This window comes from Leuciscus leuciscus (genome assembly GCF_965113295.1).
Source record: "Leuciscus leuciscus genome assembly, chromosome: 13".
Lineage (NCBI taxonomy): Eukaryota > Metazoa > Chordata > Actinopteri > Cypriniformes > Leuciscidae > Leuciscus > Leuciscus leuciscus.
The window spans coordinates 14,463,649-14,488,757 of record NC_138737.1 but is presented as its reverse complement, the minus strand read 5'-3'; the positions used below and the strand labels follow the sequence as shown (position 1 = coordinate 14,488,757).

The following is a 25,109-nucleotide window of genomic DNA, read 5'->3' as shown; positions in this document are numbered from 1 at the left end:
AATGTTGACTTTTTTGTAATGAAAACGTAATGATCAATATGAAATGTAAACATTCTGACACAAAGAAATGCTGCTAAAAATAAAATTGATTCATCTTTGTGGTGTGTTCAGTAAAATGTTGACAAGGCACGTTCAAATCTGAACCCACCAATACATATATATATATATATATATATATTATTTAAAAAAAAATTTTTTTTGGAATGAATATGAATGCTATAAAGTTATAATACATTAACCGGAATTATATTAGCCAGTATACTGTCGTAAGGAATTGAAATGGGAGAAATAAAATAAATATGCATGAACAAAAATATTTATTTTACATGTGTGAAGGGACATAAATTCAATTGCATTTACATAATTGATACAAAGGCTCTGGGTTTAGATATCGTATGGTTTCAATGGTTTGTGAAGAATGTCATCTTTTCAGACTGTCATCATAAATTGTGAAAATGCTTACTGTGCAAATATTCATTAAAATGTTATGGTCCAATTAAAGGTGTGCGATCTTCCCAAAATTTCATATCACGATCATAACAAAGAGTCACAATCCACAATCTGAATTGATGATCTCCCAATTTGATGTACTATCGAGAATATCCAGACTGGAACAAGCCTATGGATTTATCTATTTGCACAATAAAAAAAAAAACAGTATTGTATTAAACAATCAGTTGTCAAAATAGTCATTAAACCCTAAGTTAAACTTTAAAACACTGCATAGTCTTCACTGTACAAATTAGCATTGATTGTAAAGAGCAGTGAGTGATTTTGTCTTTGTCTTTTGTTTAACATTAATGACACAAACAGCAGAAGTTATTTAAACCGAATGCATGGATCTAATATAATGACATGCATCCAATTTCTTTTTCAACTCTTCATTCACTTAAGACATAACTGACTGAACATTTTTACATATTTTTGTGTATATTTGACCATTTAGGCGTGCACCTGAAACCCCAAGTATACTTTGCTCGTCTGTGTTCTGCTCCGTCTCGCAGTGCACTCACAGAAAGCACGTGGTGATCAGTCTCTTTCTCAGTTCAATGCACTTTTAATAACTTTTTTTTAAACAAAGCATGTACCGCAGTAGACTCATATTACATAATTTGACTGATTTGCGTCACCATGCATGAAAGACACTTAATAGAGACACATGATATAAGTTGGCCAGTCAGCACAGCCATCCAGTCATTGCTGTATTTGAACATTATTACAAGGACATAAAAGATCACGATCTCTATAGATTCGCTTGAAAAGTAGATTGTGGGCATCTTCAAGATCGATCACAATATAAAATCGTCTGATCATCCACCCCTACGTCCAATCAAATGTATTTAAAAACTTGTTTATTGAGTTGTGTTTTATTTCTAGTCTAATCTGCTTACATCTACATTTGTCTGTTTCAGATAATTGCCTTTGTCTCTCTCTTTTTCATCCTGGTGTCCATCACTAACTTCTGCCTGGAGACCCATGAGGCCTTTAATGAGCTTGTTAATCGCACAGATCCAGCTTCAGTCGGAAACACCACAGGGACCTTCAAGCTGGAGATGGAGACCAAACCAGTGCTCATGCTGGTGGAGGGAATCTGCGTGGTTTGGTTTACCTTTGAGTTCCTGGTCCGCATCATATGTTGCCCGAACAAGCTTCTCTTCATCAAGAACACGCTAAACATCATTGACTTTGTAGCCATCCTGCCTTTCTACCTGGAGATGAGTTTGAGTTGGCTCACATCTAAAGCTGCCAAGGATGTCCTGGGATTTCTGCGCGTGGTCCGTTTCGTGCGCATCCTACGGATCTTTAAGCTCACGCGACATTTTGTGGGTCTCAGGGTCCTTGGCCACACCTTGCGGGCGAGTGTCAATGAGTTTTGCCTTCTCATCATCTTTCTTGCTCTCGGGGTGCTCATCTTCGCCACCATGATCTACTACGCCGAACGTATCGGTGCAGATCCCCAAGACCCTAGTGGCAGCAAACACACTCATTTCAAGAACATTCCCATTAGCTTCTGGTGGGCGGTGGTCACCATGACGACACTAGGTTATGGGGACATGTACCCTAAGACGTGGCTGGGCATGATGGTCGGTGCGTTATGCGCATTAGCGGGCGTGCTTACCATCGCCATGCCAGTGCCCGTTATCGTTAACAATTTTGGGATGTACTACTCGCTGGCTATGGCCAAGCAGAAGCTGCCCAAGAAGAAGAAGAAGCACAACCCAAACCCAGATATGGTGATAGACTCTGCCTCATTTGGGAAGTCTGAAAGCAACTCGCCAAGGAACAGCACACAAAGTGACACATGCCCCCTCGCCGCTGAGGAGAACATCGGAAGAAACCGTTCAGGTAAAACATCAGGATTTTCATGACAATTGTGATATCTGAGAGGATGTATGAAACTATATGGTACAATAAGGCTTAAGACTCCTGGAATATAAAGCTATTTCTTTCAAAATACTAAATAGTAACACAAAATCATCAAATCAGATTTGTTTTAAGTGATTAAATCAATTGTTTTGGCGAAGCAAAACGTAACAGACCTTGCAGAGCATTATACAGGAAATATTACAGTAATTACATTAAATATATTAACATGGATCCTTAAAACATCCTTAAAACAAGATATATAAAAACAAATACCATTTATATTAAATACCATTTTATACACTTAAAATCTTGAATTCATTTTCTTACTCCAATGGGACACTTTTTTTCTCAAAGTAAGCATAAATCTAACAACATTTTGAGCAGTTTATGCTAATTCTTATAATTAACATTATATTCACCGCAAATATTGAAATCTGTTCTCTCTTGATGGCCAGCATTGTCATGAAAACTGACATGCATGTTTTGTTTTTTTTATCCCGTTGTCAGATTCAAAGCAGAATGGCGATGCCAACGTTACTCTTTCAGAAGAGGAGGGCTGCAGTCTGACCCAACCGCTCTCTCCCAGCGAGAGGTGGACCCTCCGATGTTCACGCAACAGAGACAAGACCATGAAAGAGGCAACTTGCTTCCTGCTGAATTCTGGAGACTTTTCTTGCGGAGCTGAACCCACCATCCACACAGGTAAAGGGGAACTGCTGGATATGGAGTTAGTCCTATCCTTTAGGAGAAATGGTACTGATAAATATGAGCTTCAACCCATTAAAATATAAAAGAGTAAAGTCTTTTTAAAGTGGACTAATAATAATAATAGTCCATATTATTACTATTATTATTATTATTATCCCTAAGATAGTGATATATAATGTGGTAGATTTTTCCCTAAACCTAACTATCTGGGTCTCGTCTACAAATCGACGTCCCCGAATGTCTACTGTCGACGTTTAGTCTATCTGGGTCTCGTCTACAAATCGATGTCCCCATTCAATAATAGTCACCTAACTAACTTGTTCCCCTAAACTAGCTTCCTTCCTAAACTAGCTTCCTGCGCAGGAATAATCGACAAACAGACTCAAGCAAATGTCCTTTAAATGCTTTAATCACGGCCAGGAGATCATCCCGAGCAATTCTCAGGGAATCTCTCCCAAGAAGCAAGGCCGGAGGATCTCAGACAAATTCCATTGAGAATCCCACCGTAAAACAAGGATACAACAGTTTTTATAGAATCGAGAAAACAAATAAGACTAACATGTCACCTTCAATATGATTGGTTCAATTGGTTTAAAAGCCCCAACCTTTTTCCTCTGTCACTGGCACAAGCAAACTCTGTTTTTGTGATTACTTATCACAAGGTTTGAGAACTAGTAATCTGTCTAGTTTCACTTCCCCTATTTGTTATTTATACACACACACATACACTCAAAGTCACAAGTTTTCCCCAAAGAGTTTGAAAACATTTAAAAGCATATGAATGTCGTTCCTGCAAGAAATTTTTTTTTTAAACTTGATTAATTAAAAAATCCATCACATTCCCCTCTCTGGTCGTAATCATACGACCAATATAAAGCTGGATTTTTAATTCCTCTAATGAATTATTCCATACCCGCATGATTTACCTGCAATCTAATTTACCTTTACCAAATCATCCTGTTATAAGTCAGTGACTTTAATACCCCCCTGATATCTCTAATCATACCATGTTTCATCTTTTACTTTATAATACCTGTAAGATATTCCTTCAATCAGCATCCTATAAGCTGTAATGAAAATACAACCAATTTCCAATGTTACCACATACCATCTTCTCATCTTCTTCATATAGCAATAAGGGGCTTTCCTTACCATTAATGCTTGGATAACACGTCTCCTTCCATTAAAAATAATGACTAGTGCGGTGGCTGGGATGTATATAAACTATATAAACCTACCAACATCCGTTGCCATGATTGGAATGACTGATCACGAGAGGAAAAAAAGATGCTTTATGCAATGGCATAAAACACAACATTAGTGATCTTTTATGTTATTATAAGAAGTGTAAAAATCGTTTGGTTTACGGTGGAACTGAGGCGAAACAAATTACAGTTTTTTTCAATTGCTTAAGCACAATTTTGAAAACAGGGCCCAGTTTTTCAAACCCCTTCACACAATTAACACAACACTACACCAAAGTAGCACAACACATCAGATCATTTGCAAAATGGAACACTTTTGTCAGAACTATATGTCTTATAAAACCTTATTTTGTTGTCATACCATAAACACAACCATCATATGGTCTGATTCTGTTTGAATCAGTTAAACACTCCTGTGCTTAACCTAAAACACTTTTAGCATTTACACAGAGAAAGTGGAAAAATAAATTCACCAACATGACACCAATTGTGCAGACTAATGAAAATAGTTATTTATTTTCATGTACTCAAGTCAGTCAGTACTGAACATTTCAACAAAACATTCATAACAAAACATTTTCCAGTTTGCATACAGTATTACTGAACGTACCATTGTACTGTAAGCGTACAGTAATACATAGATTACATATCCAGTTTAGTACCGAAAAAAAACTGAAAAACTGAAAAAAAACTAAACATCTCTCCGCCTAGCTGGATCTGACCACAGAGCCTCATCAACATCCCAGGCTATATTTTCATTTGCAAGGCAAATTGGGAAGAATCTTTTGGAGTGACGAATCCACCCTTGTATGGATGCAGCTTCAATTTGATCACATGCTTCCTCCATAGCTTGAATGAGGGGCATCTGGACATAGGGCCGGAGATCATAAACCTTCCACCGCCATGCTGAGAAGAACTCCTCGATGTTGTTTAGGAAGGGGGAGTATGGTGGAAGGTATTGAACTGTAAATTGTGGGTGTTGTTGAAACCAGTTTTGGGCCAGAGCAGAACAATGGAAAGCTACATTGTCCCAGACGACAATGTATTGCATCTGATCCCTTTGGTTTGCTGCTGTGATAATATTGTGTAATCTAATGTAAGATTAGGAGGTCAGTGTTGTAAGGACCCAAGTTGGCATGGCGGTGGAGGACCCCATTCTGTGTAATGGCAGCACAAAGGGTAATGTAACGTTGCCCTGGTACATTGACAATAGCCCTGTGGCCAATGATGTTCTTCATGCGGACTTCCTCCGCATCCATTGGCAAAACTCTCTGAAATACAGCAAAAGATCACATTGTGTAGATAAATATACTGTAGGTCTGCTATACAGTAAAATTACAAGTACAGTTAAAAGGGTTACATGTGCAGTACACAATACTACATTCAGTGAACAAAACGTATTTCTTGAATTTCTTTTAAATGGCACATTATACAGTTGTTGACAGAGAGACCTGTTGGACATTATTGAAAATTGGGTGATAAAGTCTGATTGCATTATTGTCCAAAACGAGGTTTATGATCTCTCTCTCTCTTGCTCCTGTGTGAACATGGGGAGCCTCCCTCCTTGGTGTTCTCGACGTTCAATCCTATTTTGGCCAAACAAAATACATGTAGCTTACTGTAAAATGATACAGGAATAGATACCAAAACTGTTGATATAGTACATGCAGTAAGCTATGGATTTTCTGTTGACAGAAGATATGTTACTCACCTGTGCTCTTGATGAAATGTCCGAACTATTGATGCCACCGTGTACCTGCTTAGGTTAGGCTGTACTCTCAGTCCAGCCTCCCTCAGTGTTAGTCCGTAATTTCGTTACACAGATTTGGTTGTCTTCTTCTTTGTGTATGTCCTACCCCTCCTCCAGGTCTCGGTCTCGGTCTACCTCTCCCTCTCCCTCTCCCTCTCCCTCTCCCGATTCCCCCTATGATCCGCACTCTCCCTCTTCTTCTGACACCGTCCATTTTTGTTGAAGACAAGTGAACTTACCTGTTGCCTTTTTATAGTGCTTAAACCTGATTGGTGTGTCTACAATTAAGCACCAGTGTGTGTGCATACCTGGTGGCTGTGTTTAACCAATTGGTTCAGAAAGGCTTTGCTTTGAAATTGCAAGGAAATGACATCATGATACATTTCTGTGTCAAATGCATACAAGTGTGTTTAGTGTTTTGCAAATCACTTTGTGTAATGTTTTGCAAAAAGTGTGAAGCTGACAATGTGCTTAGTTGCGCAAATCTAGGCTGGTGTTTTTCTCCTTGAGTGTAAGGTTTTGCTAATTGTGGGAAAGTTTTAATTTTAGTGTGTAAGCATAAAAAAAAAAAAAAAAACTGTAAATGGCAGGACACCACAGGTATGGGAAACACTGTTTGTATATATATTGCAAAATGATCATGGGTTAGGTCTTGTCTTTTGTTTGGATTTATCTTACAAAAATGACCTGCTGATAGTAGATTATATATATATGAAGAGTTCAGATGCAAAAGCCTCTAAATGCCATCTGAAATTTTCTTCTAGAATGATCATTTTTATCAAGCTAGTATATTTAAGTTCAGTAATTTCACTTAAATGGCAATGAAAATTACCTATTAATTGTAATTTAAGTGAAATTATTGAACTTAAATATACGAGCTTGATAAAAATGATCATTCTAGAAGAAAATTTCAGATGGCACTTAGAGGCTTTTGCATCTGAACTCTTCATATATATATATTTTTTTTTTTAACCAAATGAATAAATAAATAAATAAATAGGTAAGACATTGTTTTGAGTCAAAATTATTTGATTATAATTATGACAAGCAAGAGCCTGCAGAGTGCAATGATGGACATGAAACTAGCAATGATATCCTGGAAATTGTTCAGCTGTGCAGTTTAAAGGTCATTATATAAAAAAAATTTTGACCGCAAATTGCCATTATTGATCAGAATAAAGTAATATAGAGTGCCATAAAATAAGTGCAGAATGCAGATATTCTGTAACTGACACTTCAAAACTGAGAGAAATAGGATGATAACATCACACAAAACAAGGAGAGCATCATGATGGACAAACCATTTGACAAACCCGACATCCTTCATTAATAGCTGCTGTCAAGTCAGACTTCATCTCAGCCTGACTGACTTGCACCTCAGCCCCCAAATTCCCCAAAGCTCTGACAGGTTGCCGGCAGTCTATTTCTGGAGATAATCGCTTGATCACGAGCTGCTTGAGCAAACATTCCACCTTTTACATCCTCGTCTGCTGATGTAAAACAGGAGCTTATTAGCGCCTGTTGCTGAAAAGGTGTAGAAAAATCATCTGAAATCCATAACAGAACATTACACCTGAAAAACTTAGGATTGCAGTATTTCTTGCAACTGGGAATTGCTACAGTTTTCATCTAGTTGTTTTTCTATTATGCCTCCATTACTGCATTTTGAGCCTGAGTGTACATTTGGGTTCACTTAATGGGTAAATGAATGAATATTTCCATAAATTAATAAATGCATAATTAAATATAGTCCTGTGATCTCATCTATGACTAGTTGATGTAGCATGCACATTAATTTTCATTTCAAGAGGCAATAAAAGGAAATATGAATATTAATCCCACCAGTTAGCATGCTTGCTTGTTTTTGATTTCCTTTTCCCTCCATTCTTGGAAGATTCAAACAGAGGTCGTCTAAGCCTTTCAGACATTCTGTGATGGTTGATTTCTTGTTTGTGTGAAAAGCATGCAATTTTCCTTGCTGATGTGGAGACAGATGCACTCTGTGAATCAATGAGGGGCAGAGCGACATACAGCAGCTGTGGTCCTGACAGAAAACGAGCAGTGATTACAGGCAATAATTCCCTCACCAGACATAGCAAAAATGCTCCATCCTTGGAAATGTCATCGCTGATGTTAAAAATAAATATGTACGAATGATCTATAGGCCAGAGACTCATGGCATTTCTTCTGTTTGTTTATTTGTTGTGTGAAACATATGAAAACTGAAAACAAGTCAAGCCAATTTAGCTAAATACATAGCATATTAAGATTGTTCTCTGAAAAATACACACACACACACACACACACACACACACACACACACACACACACACACACACACACACACAAAAGCATGTTTTTTGCAGTAAAGGCAGAGGGCCCTATTTTAACGATATAAGCGCATGGTCTAAAGCGCAGGGCCCAGCACTTAAGCCTGTTTTATGCTTCTGCGTCGTATGAGGAGTGGATAGTGCCACGGATAACTTACCGAAGTCGACAGTCGTGTACTTTTACGTGACAGAAGGGGTACGCCGCACCACAGACGCGTGTCACCAACGCGTGACTCCAACGTCGCACCACAGCACGCCGCACCACAAACGCGTGACACCAACGTGTGACTCCAACGTCGCATCACAATAAAATAATATCTATTTTTCCCCCTAGCTTTTCTTATCTTTCCTTTGTTATCTTTCTAATCAATCATTCTTTTCTTGTATTCTGATGACATTGAAAATATCACTGATACAAATTTTGTATTGTATACAAAGTTGTGTATGTCATTAATGTCATCTCTGAATGGTTTACAAACATAGTATTTAAAAAAAAAAATAATTCACTCACTTTCTACTGGATATGAGGACTATGCAAATTATACACCATCAAAGTCACAACTTTTTGCACAATTATTAACAACAACTTTAAAGTTGAACAGATAAATTCATTAATTGTAATCTATAAACATAATATTCTGGAATGTGTCATTCTGAGTTTTTACTTTTGAAGGTGGTAATAATTTTAATTTACACAGTTGACCATAATGGGCGAATACACAATATGAAACTATTCACGATATTGTTTACAGGAGAAGGTGACAAGAAAGTATTTTAATAGCCTATTATTTTCAAGAAATCAACAATGAAAAAATATAAGACAGGGAAATAGTCTTTTAGCCACAAAATGCAAAACAATGTAGGTTCATGTTCAAATGTTCAAAACTAGGGCTGTCAGTGTCGACTATTTTATTTATATATTTTTTGGTCATAAAGATAGATCTGAAGTGAACAATAGCCTTTATGACTTAAATACATATTACAAATGAGGCAATATAATTGGTTCAAATAAAGTAGGGTATTAAAAGTAATTAATTATTTTATTTTATTTAACAACACTATTAAAATACATGAAGAAATATATAAACAATGAACATATGTATATTATGTACAAATGCCAACAGAGGGCGCAAGAGGGCTGACGATAATTGTTACACTTTACATCAAGAGCAGTACGGTGACGCATAGCTGCTGCCACATACATATTATTTTTTCCCCTCAATTATGTTGTAATAACGAGATCTTGTGTCGGTTTAACGTCATCTTTTGTCGTAATAACGTGATCTTATGTCATTAAAACGACATATTTTTCTCGTAATAACGAGATGTCGTTAAAAACGACATCTTTTTTTTGCCTTTATAAGGACATGTGTAGTCATGTACAAAATATGCCTTTATCCACATAAAATTGACAGCCTATCGCGCCTTTATCACACTTCTACGTTCAAAAAGCTTAAGCAAATAGTAACAGCCCCCAATCAGGCAAAATTAATCAATGAGGCCCTTTTTTAAAATATATTTTATATAGGCCTATAAGTTTTTTTTTATATTATATATTATATATAGCCTAAGATTTATTTTTGTTAATAGGCTATATCTTCATTACCTAGAGATATAATTAAACAAAAAGTAGTCAAAACACATCTAACAGAACGTAGCCTAAGTTGTTTATTTTTTACAACATTGTGTTCTTATTTTGTTTAATTAACGAAATGTCAATCTTCATCTTTATAACAGAAGATACAATACAAAAATCTTCAAGATACAGCCATATAGGCTACAATCTTCACATGTATAACGGATTATCGTCTTATAAACAGTCCTTTGTGTGGTGGAATAATCAATGCTATATAGAAATATATGGTTACCGGTAGTATAATTTAAACTTTATTTTATTATTTTATTTGTTCATTAACTAATTATGCTAACTCAACTAATTTAATGTAAAGAGCTGGATACTAATTACTAATTAAATAATGTCAAATATTAAATGTAGGCTATTGATTAGAGTTGCCATAGACTGAAGGATTTTTCTAAACTAGTAGTAATTTATTTAAGCAATTAGGACTAATCTCACGTTTAAATTCAATCCTGGGTGTGTATGGCTATTCCGCGCTCAAGCGCATAAAACTTGCCGCAAAGCACCGGCAAAAGTAGGCTAATGATATAATAAATGTGTCTGAAAAAAATAATGAAGCATTTTAATTGTTTATTAATGAACTAGTCTTTTCTAAATCAGTGTAGGCTGCCTGCAAACATATCTACATCTCCGCTGTAATTTAGCCTCTAGAGATGCGCCTTTCATACGGACAGGATCACATAATCAGATGGTATACCGTAGGCTATTTGCTTTCGATTGGATTTTTTTTCGTTGGTGGATAACATTTTTTTTTTTTTTATAAACTTTATATAGATAGTTATATTTCTCATGTCTGTGAGGCTTGTCTATACACTGTTTTTCGGTTCATTTTTGAGACGCGCTCGAAGAGATCATGAAAGCGCGCCCTGTTCGTTTTATTTTATTTTACAAAAGCACAACGTTTTCTTGTTGTAGAGAGTTTACACAAATAAAAGTAGTTGCGACTGATGTATTATTCTTTTCTGTAGGACCAGAAATGATGGAGTATTTAAGTTGTTTCCACTGTTGATAGGAAAATGCGAGTGATGGCACCGGCGCGTCCATGTCATGCAGTGCGCGCTCCACACTCCGCGCAAACACGATATGCGCTTAATAATAGCGAACATTTATCTAGGTTAACGTTAGAGCGAGCGGCCATGCCAGACTGATAAGTCTTCTTCATGTTTAACAAATCAAATTCTGTTTTATTTTATTGCGCCAGTTTGAAAAGGATCGACGACTGAAACACTTAGCAGCCTATACAGATAAACGCCCAACGCTGGTGTTTTTCTTTAAACAAATTCGTTTAGTCTTTAAAATAAATATTGTTTGTGGGCTAATTAATGCCACAATAATTTGTTTATTTTATTGGCTACTTTTATTTTTCATTTTTGTTTTGCATTGAATACCATTTAAAGGATTTGCTGTGCACCGCAATGCCATCCTCCCATGGAAAGCCACGTTAAGAGCCACCTTTATTTTCTTTATAATAAAGGGTTTCTATCGGAAAACGCTTAACGCATAATTAAATGCATTGCGTTCATATTCTGGGCTCATCTGCTTTTCTGTAGGATAGTAGCCTATGGTTTATTAATAAGGTGTGTAGGCTATAGCATTTGATCTTTATCACTGAAGTAGCCTATTAAGCCACATTAAGCTTTTTCTTTATTATAAGGGTTTTCTATGGGAGGAAAATGCTTAGCCTAATATGCAATTAAACACAATGTTCGTATTCTGGGCTCATCTGCTATTAATAAGGGCTGTACAGAATTTGATCATTTAACATGAATGTCCGTTGGGGGCTGTTATTTCTTCAGCTTTTTGAACGTATGATAAAGACATGATTGGCTATCAATTTTATGTGGATAAAGGCATATTTTGTAGCCTACATGACTACACACTTGAGTGGAAAAAATTATATGTATGTGGCAGCAATGCGTCACCGTAGTTTTTCATAAACTTCGATTTATGAATAAAGAATTTTCCAAGCAAAATTATTAAGTTGACTATATATTGTACAGAGAAATTTGAGTCAGAAAATTAAAAGAAGATATCAAAATTAGATAAATGTAGGCTATGTTTGAGCCATGTTGTCCATTAATGAAACATTGGCTATATCATTCCACAGAGAAGAGCTATGTGAGCAATTATAGAATGGTCTAACGTTTCCGTTTCCATAAAGCAAAAGCTGCATTTTTCGTCTACGGTATAAATTTTTAGATAATCTTGTTACAGGGGTAATAATGGTAAATAATTTTAAATGATATTTCTTTTACTTTGTTTGTAATTAAAAATGTATGTGGGTTACTCCATGCTCTACTCCAATTAATATTTTCATACAAGGGCCATTTGTATCTGGAGGCAGGGATAGATTTTGCAAATAAAATATTTTTTATTACTTTGTTGTTAACTTTTCTGTCTAGAAAAGATAGACCATTTATTTAAAAACACTGCTGTAGAAAGACCAACAAGTTAGAGCCTGTTTATGGAATATTCGCTTCTTTTTTGATGACAAATTTAAAATTAAGATAGGCTTTAATATTAAACAAAAATTCACTTTAAAGAAAAGCTTCCTACAAAACAAAACAAAAATCATGTCTCCCGATAGGCTATAGCCTATTGCAAATCCAATCTTACTCATGCTATTCACTTTTCGTTATCAACATGGGAAAAATAACATTATATTGGGACGACGTGTGTATCAGGCGTCTTATTAGGCGACGTACTGAGGGACGACGTGTGTATCAGGCGTCTTATTAGGCGACGTGCCTGGTTCAGACGTTATGATTTTTTATACATTTCTCACGTACGCCGTCGCCACGTCGCCGTAAGGTATACGTTACTACTGTGACGCCGCCGTGACGTCGCCGCCGGTCTGTCGTCTGACGTCTCTATCAATCCCATTCAAAAATAGACACGGACTGACGGCGACGGAAGGGTAGACTGCTCCTTCGCCTTCTTCAGGGTAGACTTAGAAAAGGCATGATCTACCCGCCATACTGCGTCGAATCGACGGCGTACCCCCGCGGACCCCTCTGCGTCGACGCGAACCTCGACGCGACCCCTCCGCCGTAGCTTGACGTGCACCTCCAAAAAATTGTAACTACGCGTCGCGGTGACGCAGACCGCAGGGGCTGTGATTGGTCAGATTATACATCATTGTGACACTGAAGACTGGAGAAATGATTCTGAAAATTCAGTTTTGATCACAGGAATAAATTACACTTTACTGTATAGTCACATAGAAAACAGCTGTTTTAAATTGTAATAATATTTCACAATTATACTGTTTTTGCTTTGTATTTTTAATCAAATAAACACAGCCTTGGTGAGCAGAAGAGACTTCTTTTAAAAACATTAAAAATCTTACCGATCTAAAACTTTTGACCGGTAGTGTATATGTATATATTTATATATATTCTTTTCTTTTTTTTGTTGTTGCTAGAAATAAACTTCAATCAATCAAATCAATGTTTGTTTTGAAAAAAAGTTTGTTGTTTATTTACAATACAATGTTCACGGGTAGCCTACATCATGGATATCAAGTAATTAACCAAGTTAACATGTTTCCCGTCGAGGCTTCCAACGCAGTTTGGGAAGTTCCAAAGTCGCCAGAAATCTGAAGCAATAGCTTCCCACTGGCTGGTTGAAGGGCAGGGCAAAAATTCGGGCTACAGCGCTTTGCAGACCTCCGATACTATGCGGGACACCGTGGTCGCACCCATTTTGTAGCCCAACCCGGTGATCTGTTGGTTTGCACCCGAAGATAAAATCTTTAAAGTCACTGCCAGTCTCTGAGCGAGGTCAATAGGCATACTGTGTGTAGTCTGATGCTGTATTAACGGCTTTAAAGGATGAACAAGATCGTCAAATCGACCTTTCGACATCCGAAAATACTTAAAGTGCATTTCTTCGTCCAAGTCCCTCAGCGGTCGAACAACCGTAACAAATTCGCCAATCCTTCCCCTGTCTTCGTGCACTGGTCGTACAGACCACCTTCGCTGACGTCTTCTTTTTCTTCTACGATTAAACATTTGCAATAAAATCATTTGTTGTTCAACGTTGATTAGCTCCAGCTGCAACAACACTCTCTCTCTTTCGCTCGCCATTGTCGGAAATGAAAAAGCGGAACCGGCGCATGGAACCAAAACAAACTAGGAAAGAGATTCGCGAACCACACCACCCCCCTAGCGTTCTGGCGGTGAAATGCACCGCGATGCAACGCAACCCGACGCAGAACCATAAAACGGTCACGACGCCGTTGGAGTGACGGCGTAGCTACGCCGTGGAGTTGACGCAGAAGCATAATGAGGGCTTTAGGGTGTGTCCAATCCACTTTTGCTAGTTTAACGACGGGAAAAATGGTCGGCGCGCCAGGCGCATGGTCTAAAAGGGTTGTCCCTATTCTCTTAATGAGTAATGGGTGTGTTTTGGGATTTACGTGCGTTAAACCAATCAGAGTATCATCTCCCATTCCCTTTAAATGCCAGTTATGCTCGCGCCATGGCAGATTTACATGACGGAATTTGATAGACGCGTAAAAGTGCGCAAGCAGACCATCTACGGAACAAGCCGGATTCCACCATATCTTTATGTACACAATAATAATCTTTTACATTGTAATCCTTTTAATTTTAATATTTGGTATGTTTGTGTGCTGCTGTGCGTCAGCTGTGTGTTTAATAAGCAGAGTGTACGCGCGTTGTGGACCCGTTTATAGGCGCACATTACTAACGCGCTCTTTAAAAAACAAATACAAATATTGCGCCATTGACTTTAGACCAGTTTTCAGCTGGTCAATGGCGCAGTCTATTTCGGTTGCTCAAAATAGCAACGCGCCAACAATGCGCCAGAACACACCTCGTTTTCAGACCAGCATGCCCATGGGCGCGTCAAATGGGCGCAAATGCATTTGCTATTTAAGCAACGTGACGCAGGACGTGAAAATAATAACTGTGTCGGACTGAAACTAGCAAAAAAACACTTGTTTTCCTTGACGCTGCGTGTAAGATAGGGCCCAGAGTCTCCCTGGCTGGCCACTGTCTTCCCTCATGCAGCAGGCTTTTTCAAGCTGACTTCTTTCTTGATTTGTGAGTAATTATGTGGAAAGCCTGTCATCCACCAGTGAAAGGCATCATCTACAACAGTCCTGATGTGAGTTATGGGTCTGCTTCTGGTCCCAAGGTAGCTCAACTTAATTGGTGCTAATAGGTTTCCATTAGCAACATGGACAAACCCCACAGCTTCCCCAGAGTGTCTGAGTTCACTGCAAAGCACTGCAAAGTCTTTTTTTTTTTAATAGGCAGAAATCTTTTTCTATATGAACAGTCTTATATAAAAACATATGCCGTGCTGTTGTCTAAAGATTTGCTTGATTCAATGATCTAAATCACACCACTTCTTTACATCAGTCAGTCTCATATATTAACTTTATTAAGAGGAAATATTTTCCCCCTGCTATTGAATTTCTGGGACAGTTTTCACCTTGTGGTAGAAATTCCCCATAGCACCTGACTTATGCTAAATGGGACGTCTCCACTTCAACACCTACACAGTTATACTCTACTAGACATCTCCGCTTCGACGCCTGCTTCAAGTCGGACAACGTTTAACCCGTTATGAACACTATTACTCGGTAATAAGGTATCTAGTTCTCCATTGACCTGCTTCGCAGAAGTAACCACCAGACAGACTCCAGACAATGCCTTTGAATATGCTTTAATCACGGCCGGGATGATCTCAGACCAATTTCAGAGAAAATCCCCCCAACAAAAAGAGAACAGCAGTTTATATAGAATAAGTGCATGACAAAGGTGACAATTTTTTCTAATATGATTGGTACTTCATATGCATAATTCTCTGTTGCTAGGTAAAAGCACATTTTGATTCCTTGATACTTTAGCTGGTTGCTAGGGTCATGAGGTGATATATAGATATAGATATATATTATATAAAGCGATCAAGTTTGTTTCATTATTAAAGTGGGCATTGTGGGTAAAGTGGGTTTTATTTTCAATATAAAGCATTTAGATTTTTTTGGGGGTTTATTATGGGCTTCTTGTTCTGTGTTTTCTTGCAAGATCTGGCAACACGAGCAAGTAAACGCTCGTACCTCTTTCCCTGTGATTTATTTTTAGCATGCATACAGAAGAGAGACAGATCTATGATGTGCATTTATACGTCATTAACAAGTCAACTAGGTACCGTGAACATGCATATAACTGCATATAATTTTTGTAAATGCGGTTGTCACTACCTACATTTTTTGTGAGATAATTTAGTTGTAGAATGCGGTTGTCATTCCCGTAACTTGCTGAACTGTGTGTGTACAGAACAGGATTAGGCACTAGAAGGGGAATTGACAACTGAATTTAGCTGCAGTGTGTACATGGCATAATTCCCTTTCATCTCTCTTGCGTTAACATTTTTGCTGGTTAATTTCTGACCCTGCCGTGTGTATTAGTATGGTAAGTTTGGTTAAACTGTTTTCTCTCTTTGTGTCTTTGTTTCAGAGAGCTGTAAAGACACTCTCACATCCCCAGCAAACTACACTCAAGCAGAAGTCAGCTTCCTGACCTGAGGGACTTTGTCCTGATAGGACTCTTCTGAGATGCTCACCAATCATTCATCTTCTCATTAGTCATGCATCATCTATCTCAGTCAAGGGTGCTATACCCCTGTAGACTGGTAAAATATGGATCATCATCATCTGTCCGTTTTCAAGCTGCCAGGCATGTATTAGCATGATAGAGTACTTTTGGTCAAAATCTATCTTTAATGTACTTTTATATTTAGGGCACATACAAATCTTACCCGAAGTAACTCTTTAAAATATTAATGATGATCAATGTTGCTTGAGAGCCCATTAAAATAGCATAATTGTAAGTGCTAGTTAAATGCTGAAAGTTTACAAAATAACTTTATTACCATTTTTAGAGACTTTTTAAAAGGACAAACCTTTCAATATGTCTTTCCTGTCAAGATTATCTATCTTAAAGTGCAAATTCAGACTGAAACTTATGAGACCATTAGAAATGTGTACTGTTCCTATTCTAGATACACTACTGTTCAAAAGTTTGGGTCTGTAAAATTTATGTTTTTGAAAGAAGACTCTTATGCTCACCAAGGCAGCATTTATTTGATAAAAAAATACAGTAAAAACAGTAATATTGTGATATATTATTACAATTTAATGTAACAGTTTTATATTTTAATGTATTTTAAAATTAAATGTATTCCTGTAATGGCAAAGCTGAATTTTCAGCATCATTACTCCAGTCTTCAGTTTCACATGAGCCTTCTCATTCTGATATGCTGATTTGCCGCTCAAGAAACATTTATTATTGTTATCAATGTTATTATCACAATTGTGCTGCTTAAACATTTTATGAAAACTGTAATTCTTTGTTCATAATTCTTTGATGAACAGAAAGTTCCAAAGAACAGCGTTTATTTAAAATATAATAAAATTGTATGTAAAAGTCTTTACTGATCAATTGAATGAATATTTGCTGTATAAAGATACAAATTTCTTTAAAAAAACAAACAAACTTTTGAACAGTAATATACATCAATATCTATAAAACATTTCTCCCCTCAGGATACAAATTCTCAGCTTGTCTTTATTTGAACAAAAGTAGAAACCACCCTGTGTCTGTACAGTATCTTCCAGAGATCACAGGCCAACTAACACAACTGTAAGAATGACCCATTAATCACTGTACAAATAACCCTCAAACAAGGATCTTCAAGAGCAGTTTTCCAAACTTATTTTATTTCGAAGGCAGTTTCTTATAAAGAAAATAAATAAAAAAGCAGATTTATTAAAGAATACAGTAGCAGCTGAATGCTTTTCCAACCATCGTTTTCTATAATAAAAATGACATGAAGTCTTACATTTGAAATCATCAATATACGTAACATCGCTGGTTGAGATGGGACCAAAATCTGAAAACTTTGTTCTGCTATGTTAGTTCATGTAATCTAACCTTCTTTTGTGAGTACACACTGTATAACCTGTCCTACTGTCTTGTAATACTACTAATTATATTAATTTTAACAATAATAATAATAATAATAATATAAAAAAACAGTAGTATACTTTGTTGTTAAGAGGCTTATATTGTTGAGATGTCAATCATGTTCGCACACAGACAAAAAAACAAAAAACGTTTTTGTGCGACACTTTTTTTCCGATTTGTTGTCTGCCATAGTTGCCTTATGTTTCGTAACAACAGTTCAAGTGAAATGTTATTTAGAGCCAAAAAGTGCATCATGTAAATATCAGTACTGCTGTATGTAGCAGAGTATCATTATCTATCAAGAAGGTGCATTCACTGTCTAGTTATACAGTCCAACAGTATCTGCCTTTAGCCAGTAACCGTGAGTTTGTTTGTGTGTTTCAGGGATGACGTAACATGCTAAAAAAGAGGCTAATACAGTACACCAATAGATGATATGGTACAGCACTGTAACTTTTGGATAAACATGTACAATGTTATATGTCTAAAGAAAAAGCAGTTCATATCTTGTATTATGTAGGCATGTGTGTCTATGCATCTCTGCAGGAATACGAATAAAATCTAAATATTGAACTGAGGTTTGTGCTGCTTTATTTCAAGCGGTGTCCCATCATTGTCTGAGCTGTATGTTTTGGAATACAGATGTTCTTGTGTATTTGATTTGAGAATGAGAGCCAAAGCCTCAGTGCGTCTGTCTGATTGCAGACCTGAGCTTGTGCTGGCTCCACTTGTACACTTTTAAACAGAGTGGAATACACATCCATCTCCATGGCAACTGTGTGAGATAAGTCCCACTAATTGTTGTTTAGCTCCTTCATTCTCTATATGCATCTCTTTCTTTCCCCATTTTGTCTGTCTCTCTCTTCTTCAATATTCTCCATAATGCAATAATTCCCAAACCATACTACTTTAAAAATGGTAACATGCAATTGATCTAACCGTTAAATGTGTCACATCTTTTCACAAGATGTAATATGAATCTATGGTGTCCCCAGAACGTGTCTGTGAAATTTCAGCTCAAAATACCCCCCAGATAATTTATTATAGCTTGTCAAATTTGCCCCTTTTTGCTTTTTGGGTGTGAGCAAAAACGCACCGTTTTTTTGTGTGTCCCTTTAAATGCAAATGAGCTGCTACTCCCCGCCCCCCTTCAGAAGACTGCCGATCAACAAGACACGTAAATCTCACTCCAAAACCTCAGAAATAACCAGTAGCGGAGTGCAGCCATACGGAGAGACTCGGGAAGAGCGGCAACTTTTAGGGGCTGTTTACACCTGGCCACTTCATGCGTTTTCTCAGATCGGATAGCTATCCGATCGTGAAAAGACCAGGTGTAAATGCCCTCCGAAACGCATTCGAGACGGATTTGAATCCGATCGCTCAAACCACTTCAGGAGGTGGTCTGGGCCGCATTCCTGACGAAACTGGTCAAGTGTAAATGCATCTGGTTGTTGAAACCACATATGTAAATTGTTCTCCTCCCAAAAATGCTAAAAAAATAAACGTGTGAGAGCGTGTTATAGGCTATATGTAATGTTATAGCCAGATATGACGACGCTACTGGAACACGCATCACCGCAGATGAGAAGCTGAGCATCTATTCATTAAGCCAATGTGCAAACCATCGCAAATCAAAGTGAAAGTAAGTCGCAGACGCTTAACACACAATCATCATCATTAAAAGTAAAGAAACGAAATGATCTTACCAGGGCTGTTACTGCTCTCTCTTATTGCGGTCTTTGATTTTGAAATTTTAGCTGATGATCAATAAAATGCAGCTCATATCTGTTGCTTTCGGTGACGTGCACTCCATTAAATCTGCATATAGCGCGGGAATTGAAGATCGGATTTAAATCCGTTTCGCAAAAACACATTTATGTGACCAGGTGTAAATGGAATCGTTTTGATAAATCAGATAGCTATCCGATCTGAGAAAACGCATGAAGTGGCCAGGTGTAAACAGCCCCTTAGACTGCACCTGGATGTTTCTGAATGGTTAGTGGATACATTTATGTAGTTGTTGCGGAGTTACATTAATTCATATAGCACTTAAACACGTAAAAAGTCAGATTTTCATGATATGTCCTATTTAAAATAACTTTTGTTGGTGTAACCGAATGTAGTCAGGTCGATTCAGTATAATATAATATAATATAATATAAAAAATATAATATAATATAAAATATGTAACGACTGAGACAAATCAGACACACGTATTTGTTATATTTAACATATGATCTTTAAAACCCCTCACCGACCACCAGAAAACAAGGTACCAAGGTATGTGCCACAACCCCATAGAACCAGACCTCTGGTTGCCATGGTTTTATGACTTTAAAGAATGCAGAGCTCAAACTCACTTTGAATCAGGCCATATGAAAGTCTGTAAAAAATAGACTCCTCTGCCTTAAAGAACTCGCCAGTGATTATTGTTTAAAAAGTTTTAAATATGGTTATTTTTCTTACAAAATCGCTACACTTCAGAAGGCCTTTATTAACCTGCTGGAGTCATATGGATTACTTTTATGATGGATGAATGTGGTTTTTGGAGCTTTAAAAATTTGGGCACTATTCAATGCCATTACAAAGCTGGGAAGAGCCAGGATATTATTTAATACAACTCTGATTGTGGATGAACACCGAGGATGGCTTGAGGGTGAGTAAATTATGGGTGAAATATTCCTTTAAAGGATTAGTTCACTGTATAATATGTTTGATTTGACTAAAACCAGGTTATTCAGTGTTACCACTTGAAATACATTTTTAGATCCCTTGACAATGGGAAATTTTTTTAATTACATCACATTTTTACAGTGTATCTACAAACCAGTGATGACATATTGTAATATCTTTGCTTATGAGCATTTTTGGAACAGCATTTCGAATCAGTATACAGTATCCAAATCTAAACAGGCAAAAGACATAACATTTTATGTGAATATTACATGTTTATCAGAAGAAACGGCTATCAAGATCTCTTTCAGAATAGCTTCATAAGTGTTAATGGTGAAAAGCTTATACTTTCTTGTGCACTTGTTGATTTACCTAAACAGTAAATATATTTCAGGAACTGTATTCTCACACAGCTGTCATATTCACATTGATTTAATAGTCTAGAATGCGCAAAATAACCTCGCTGCATCTGAGGTTTGAAGAGAGTGACACGCATACGCTTTCACACTGGGAAAAAGGTGGCAGCGTTTCATGTGTTCTGTCATCCACTCCCTCTCCAATTAATTCCATTGTATTTCCTTCTCTTTTGTTGTCTTTTTTGCCCCATAAAATGGGTTGTCATGGCAATGTCGAGTGCAGTTACCATGGAGAGCTGCTCATCCACCACTTTAGCCGGGTCGCAGAAGTGGCCAGTTGGAGAAGAAGAGAAAAAAAACAGAAAGGGAAAATGCATTAGTGGCCAGTTGGTTTGTGGCTTTTCTTTTTCTTTTTGTGACTGGTTCTCTGATTGAGCATTTGGGTTCAAATTGAGAGATGGTTACAGCTGTAACAGACATTCTGTTCTGAGAACTTGTGACCCACAGCAGTGTTCAATCGTATAAACAAATCTATGACAGAATGTTTTTGGTGTAGACATCTAACATTATGCTGCAAAAGAGTTAAAATGATGCAATTAATTATTTCAGTCTATAACAGATGTTTAGAAATATGATCACTTATATATAAGTGTCATCGTGTCTAAAACTATTTATTAGGGAAAAAGAAAATAACCAAATAATTTTTAAGGATGTGGCAAACACTATTAAATATCATTCAGTAACATCTGACTTGGAAAATGGAAAATAATTCAAAGGAAAAAGCTTTTGACACTGTACAGGCCAAAGTGTTTAATCTTGAATCCATTATATTCTCGATATCATCAATACACTCTCCCAGACTGATATACGCTCACCCACTTTGTTTTACCCCCAGCCCTGGTGATAAAAGAGGAGCTATGATGGAGTTGTCATGGTTACGCTGTGTCCCCCCCCCCCTTCCCCGTTCATCATTGTCTCAACACTGGAAATTGCGAGACAGGTTTTGGGTCATTATCCCTAAGATTCATGCTATCTATGGACAGGCCTTGCTATTCCTTCCAATGGTCCATTCATCTTCTTTGCCTTTCCTTTTTTTGTTTCACACTTTCATTTCTTGAGACTGAGAAAAGTCACTCTGGTTGTATCTCTAATTTAAGCTTAAATTACATACTTCAGGTTTTTTTGCAGGAAATGTGTTTAATTATATATACTTCTAGTGTAATAGAACTTCATTGGGTTTTAATGTTATAATTAATATAATAGAAAGAAACCATGATTTATGCTAAGTTACATAAATGTATTGTTCAAAATGTGAACATCTGGGAAGAATTACAAATCTATCCTGAAAAAGCACATTGTTCTTGAATGTTTTCCTGTTCACCTTTGTGTATCTTTCCGGTCTATAGAGGCTCAGTGAACCCATGATCAACCTTTGGCTTGACAGAGCCATGCTATATAAGTTTAGAATGATACTATCAGACATTTTCACACCTACAATGAGACACAAGACAAAAACGTATTATATATTACCCATATTTTTACAATCCCAACATATTACAATCAACAGTCAGCAAAAAAATCAACCTGTGTCAGTACATCAATAATACATCAAGACGTCAAGATAAACATTATATACATTAAATTAGAATAAAATGAAACTATTTAAGGTACTACTGTTTTTTTACAGTTACTTCTTCTTCTCTTCTCTCTTCTTTTTTTCTTTTTTCTTTTGTTGCAAAATCCACGGTGGGCCTTTAGTCTTCTTCTATGTATATTTAACATTTCGGAAATAAAAAGGTCAGACTGAATCTTATGGCTAACAGGGACTTTCAGCAGATTTTGTTTTATTTATTGATTTACATGTTGGACCCAGTATCCAAGGAAACCAAATTTACTATACTATCACAAATCACCAGTCAACTGTAGTAAACAATTCTAAAGTTTATGCCATGTTTTGATAGTTTTTTGTTCGACAGATTCTGTGTAAATAGCAGAATACATTCATATTTATTTTCCATAGAAACTCACCAGAATCAGTCATGACTATCTGATAACCAGTCAACTTGTTTCTTTGAAGGTGAAGATAAATACTATAAAGAGGAAAGGGCATTTATCTGTTCAAGAGTCAAAAGCTTCTGCATTTGAGAGGCTTTTATCAGCATGACATGGACAAATATGAAGCCATTAGTAAGGACACATCTGACATGCACCTTCACTTACGCGCACTCAATCTGGATGGAGTTTTACTGGCAGTGAACCAATAGAAACAAAGAAGCCATTATAGGAATTTCAAATGTCCACTCTCACAAATGTGTGGTCTCAAAGCATTAATATTAATCTTGTTTGCAGTAATGCACACATTAACTCTTCATTTCTAGCCCTATTTTGAGTGAATTGTAATGAGTTGCACTGGCTGGTTAGATAGATCACTTTTAAAAAGTCTGATTCCAAGCATTCAGAGTTTCCTGATGATTTCTGTTAAAGAGGAGGGAAAAGCCACCTGGCTTTAAAATCAATGTGAAAGTGGTTTAGACCGTGTTACTGTAATTATCCAATCAGTGGATGCTTCAGGCACACGAGAGTGCTGCAGTGGATTCACACTGATAATGCATGCTGCTAAAAGTCAAGTCAAGTCATCTTTATTTATATAGCGCTTTATACAATACAGATTGTTTAAAAGCAGCTTTACAGTGATGATGCATTTCGGTTGTTGTTCAGCTGTTATGTTGGAAGATCATCAATTATTAAATTAGTTCATAAAATCTATAAAGTCGTCATTCAGCCCAGTTTAGTTCTCAAGTAAAACTAACACTGTCACACACACATGTGAGCTCACACACTTTTATACTAGGAGTCTCTCACCTGCACAAAAACATAAAGACAAAACCAAATCTTTGAGTTCATATTCAAATCTCTATTGTTTGATAGCAGACTTTACAAGATACTGTACAAAAGTGCAAATGCAAATATGAGCACAGTCTCAGACATTGCTGAGATCTCTTTTCCAACTTCCAAGCAGACAAATGTTATATTACAAGCCTGAGAAGCAGGATATATAAGCAAAGTTTGCATTTATTCAACCATTAACCTCACTTCAGTCTAACGGGTGAGATATTTATGATACTCATTAGTGATTTTAAGCTACTTGCCAAACTTGATTGCAAAATATTAATGTTCAAATAAATTTTCTTAAATTTTTTCACCCAATTGATAAATATTTTTTCATGTAGTTTCATGAACAAATGTGAGGAAGAAAAAAAGGGGGCTGATAGCAAAGCAACACCCTTGAGGTAGGGCTGATTTTAGATGCTTATTTTCCTCTTTATTTACAGTATTCATATAAGCCAAACGTTGAATCTTTTTTAAGAGTTGTTAGGGATATTTCAAATATTCGGTTGAAACAAACTGACATTTGTAAAGTATAAAGACAGAGTGTGGTGAGGAATTCACCACAAAATGAATTACTTTATTGTTAATTCATTGTTAATATTCATTAACAATTTTCTTGTATTTTTACCGTACAGTACTGGCTGCACGGTTGCCAGCAAGTTACTGTATTTTGATTTACAGTAATTGTAAGTTACAGTAATTACAGTACACAAGAACTATTTTATTACTATTTTGCCCAGGGCGCTGGATTGTCTTTTGGACCCTGCCAGCAAACATTTCAGGGTTTTTTCTATTTATTTTTTAGCAAATGCCACTTTAGGTGCTTGTAAGAAAGAACAAATGATTTGCAAATGAGGTAAGAAACATAAACAAAGACATACTCTCTGAAAACTTTTTGCTACTAAAAGTTGTGTGGGTACATTCACTACGAAGTACTTCAATCTCTTATATTCCCTTTATTGGCACATGTTCTTTATAACCCCTCTTAAACATCCACCCTCACACAGGGTGGGAACATTTATTTATTTATTTATTTGACAGGGACAGTGTACATTAATTAGCATTGCTGCAAATGCACCAGAATTAGCCAAAAGGCTATTTTTCATCCGTTGTCCCTGGACAGATCTTAAAATTGTCTACCTAAAAAAACACAATAAGAAGATTACAGTGAACAATACAAATATAAAAAGCA

The 25,109-nt window shown here is 36.7% G+C and overlaps 1 protein-coding gene across 1 annotated transcript in view; it reads left to right on the top strand.

The window, feature by feature from the left end:
• Positions 1–18,576, top strand: part of kcnc4 (potassium voltage-gated channel, Shaw-related subfamily, member 4) — a 40,429-nt gene extending 21,853 nt beyond the window's left edge. The window contains exons 2-4 of the mRNA XM_082189297.1: positions 1,413–2,346; positions 2,875–3,069; positions 16,491–18,576. Of these exons, the coding sequence (XP_082045423.1) occupies positions 1,413–2,346; positions 2,875–3,069; positions 16,491–16,558 (1,197 nt within the window). The 3' untranslated portion in view covers positions 16,559–18,576. The remainder of the gene's footprint in view (positions 1–1,412; positions 2,347–2,874; positions 3,070–16,490) is intronic.
• The last annotated feature ends 6,533 nt before the right edge of the window (positions 18,577–25,109 follow it).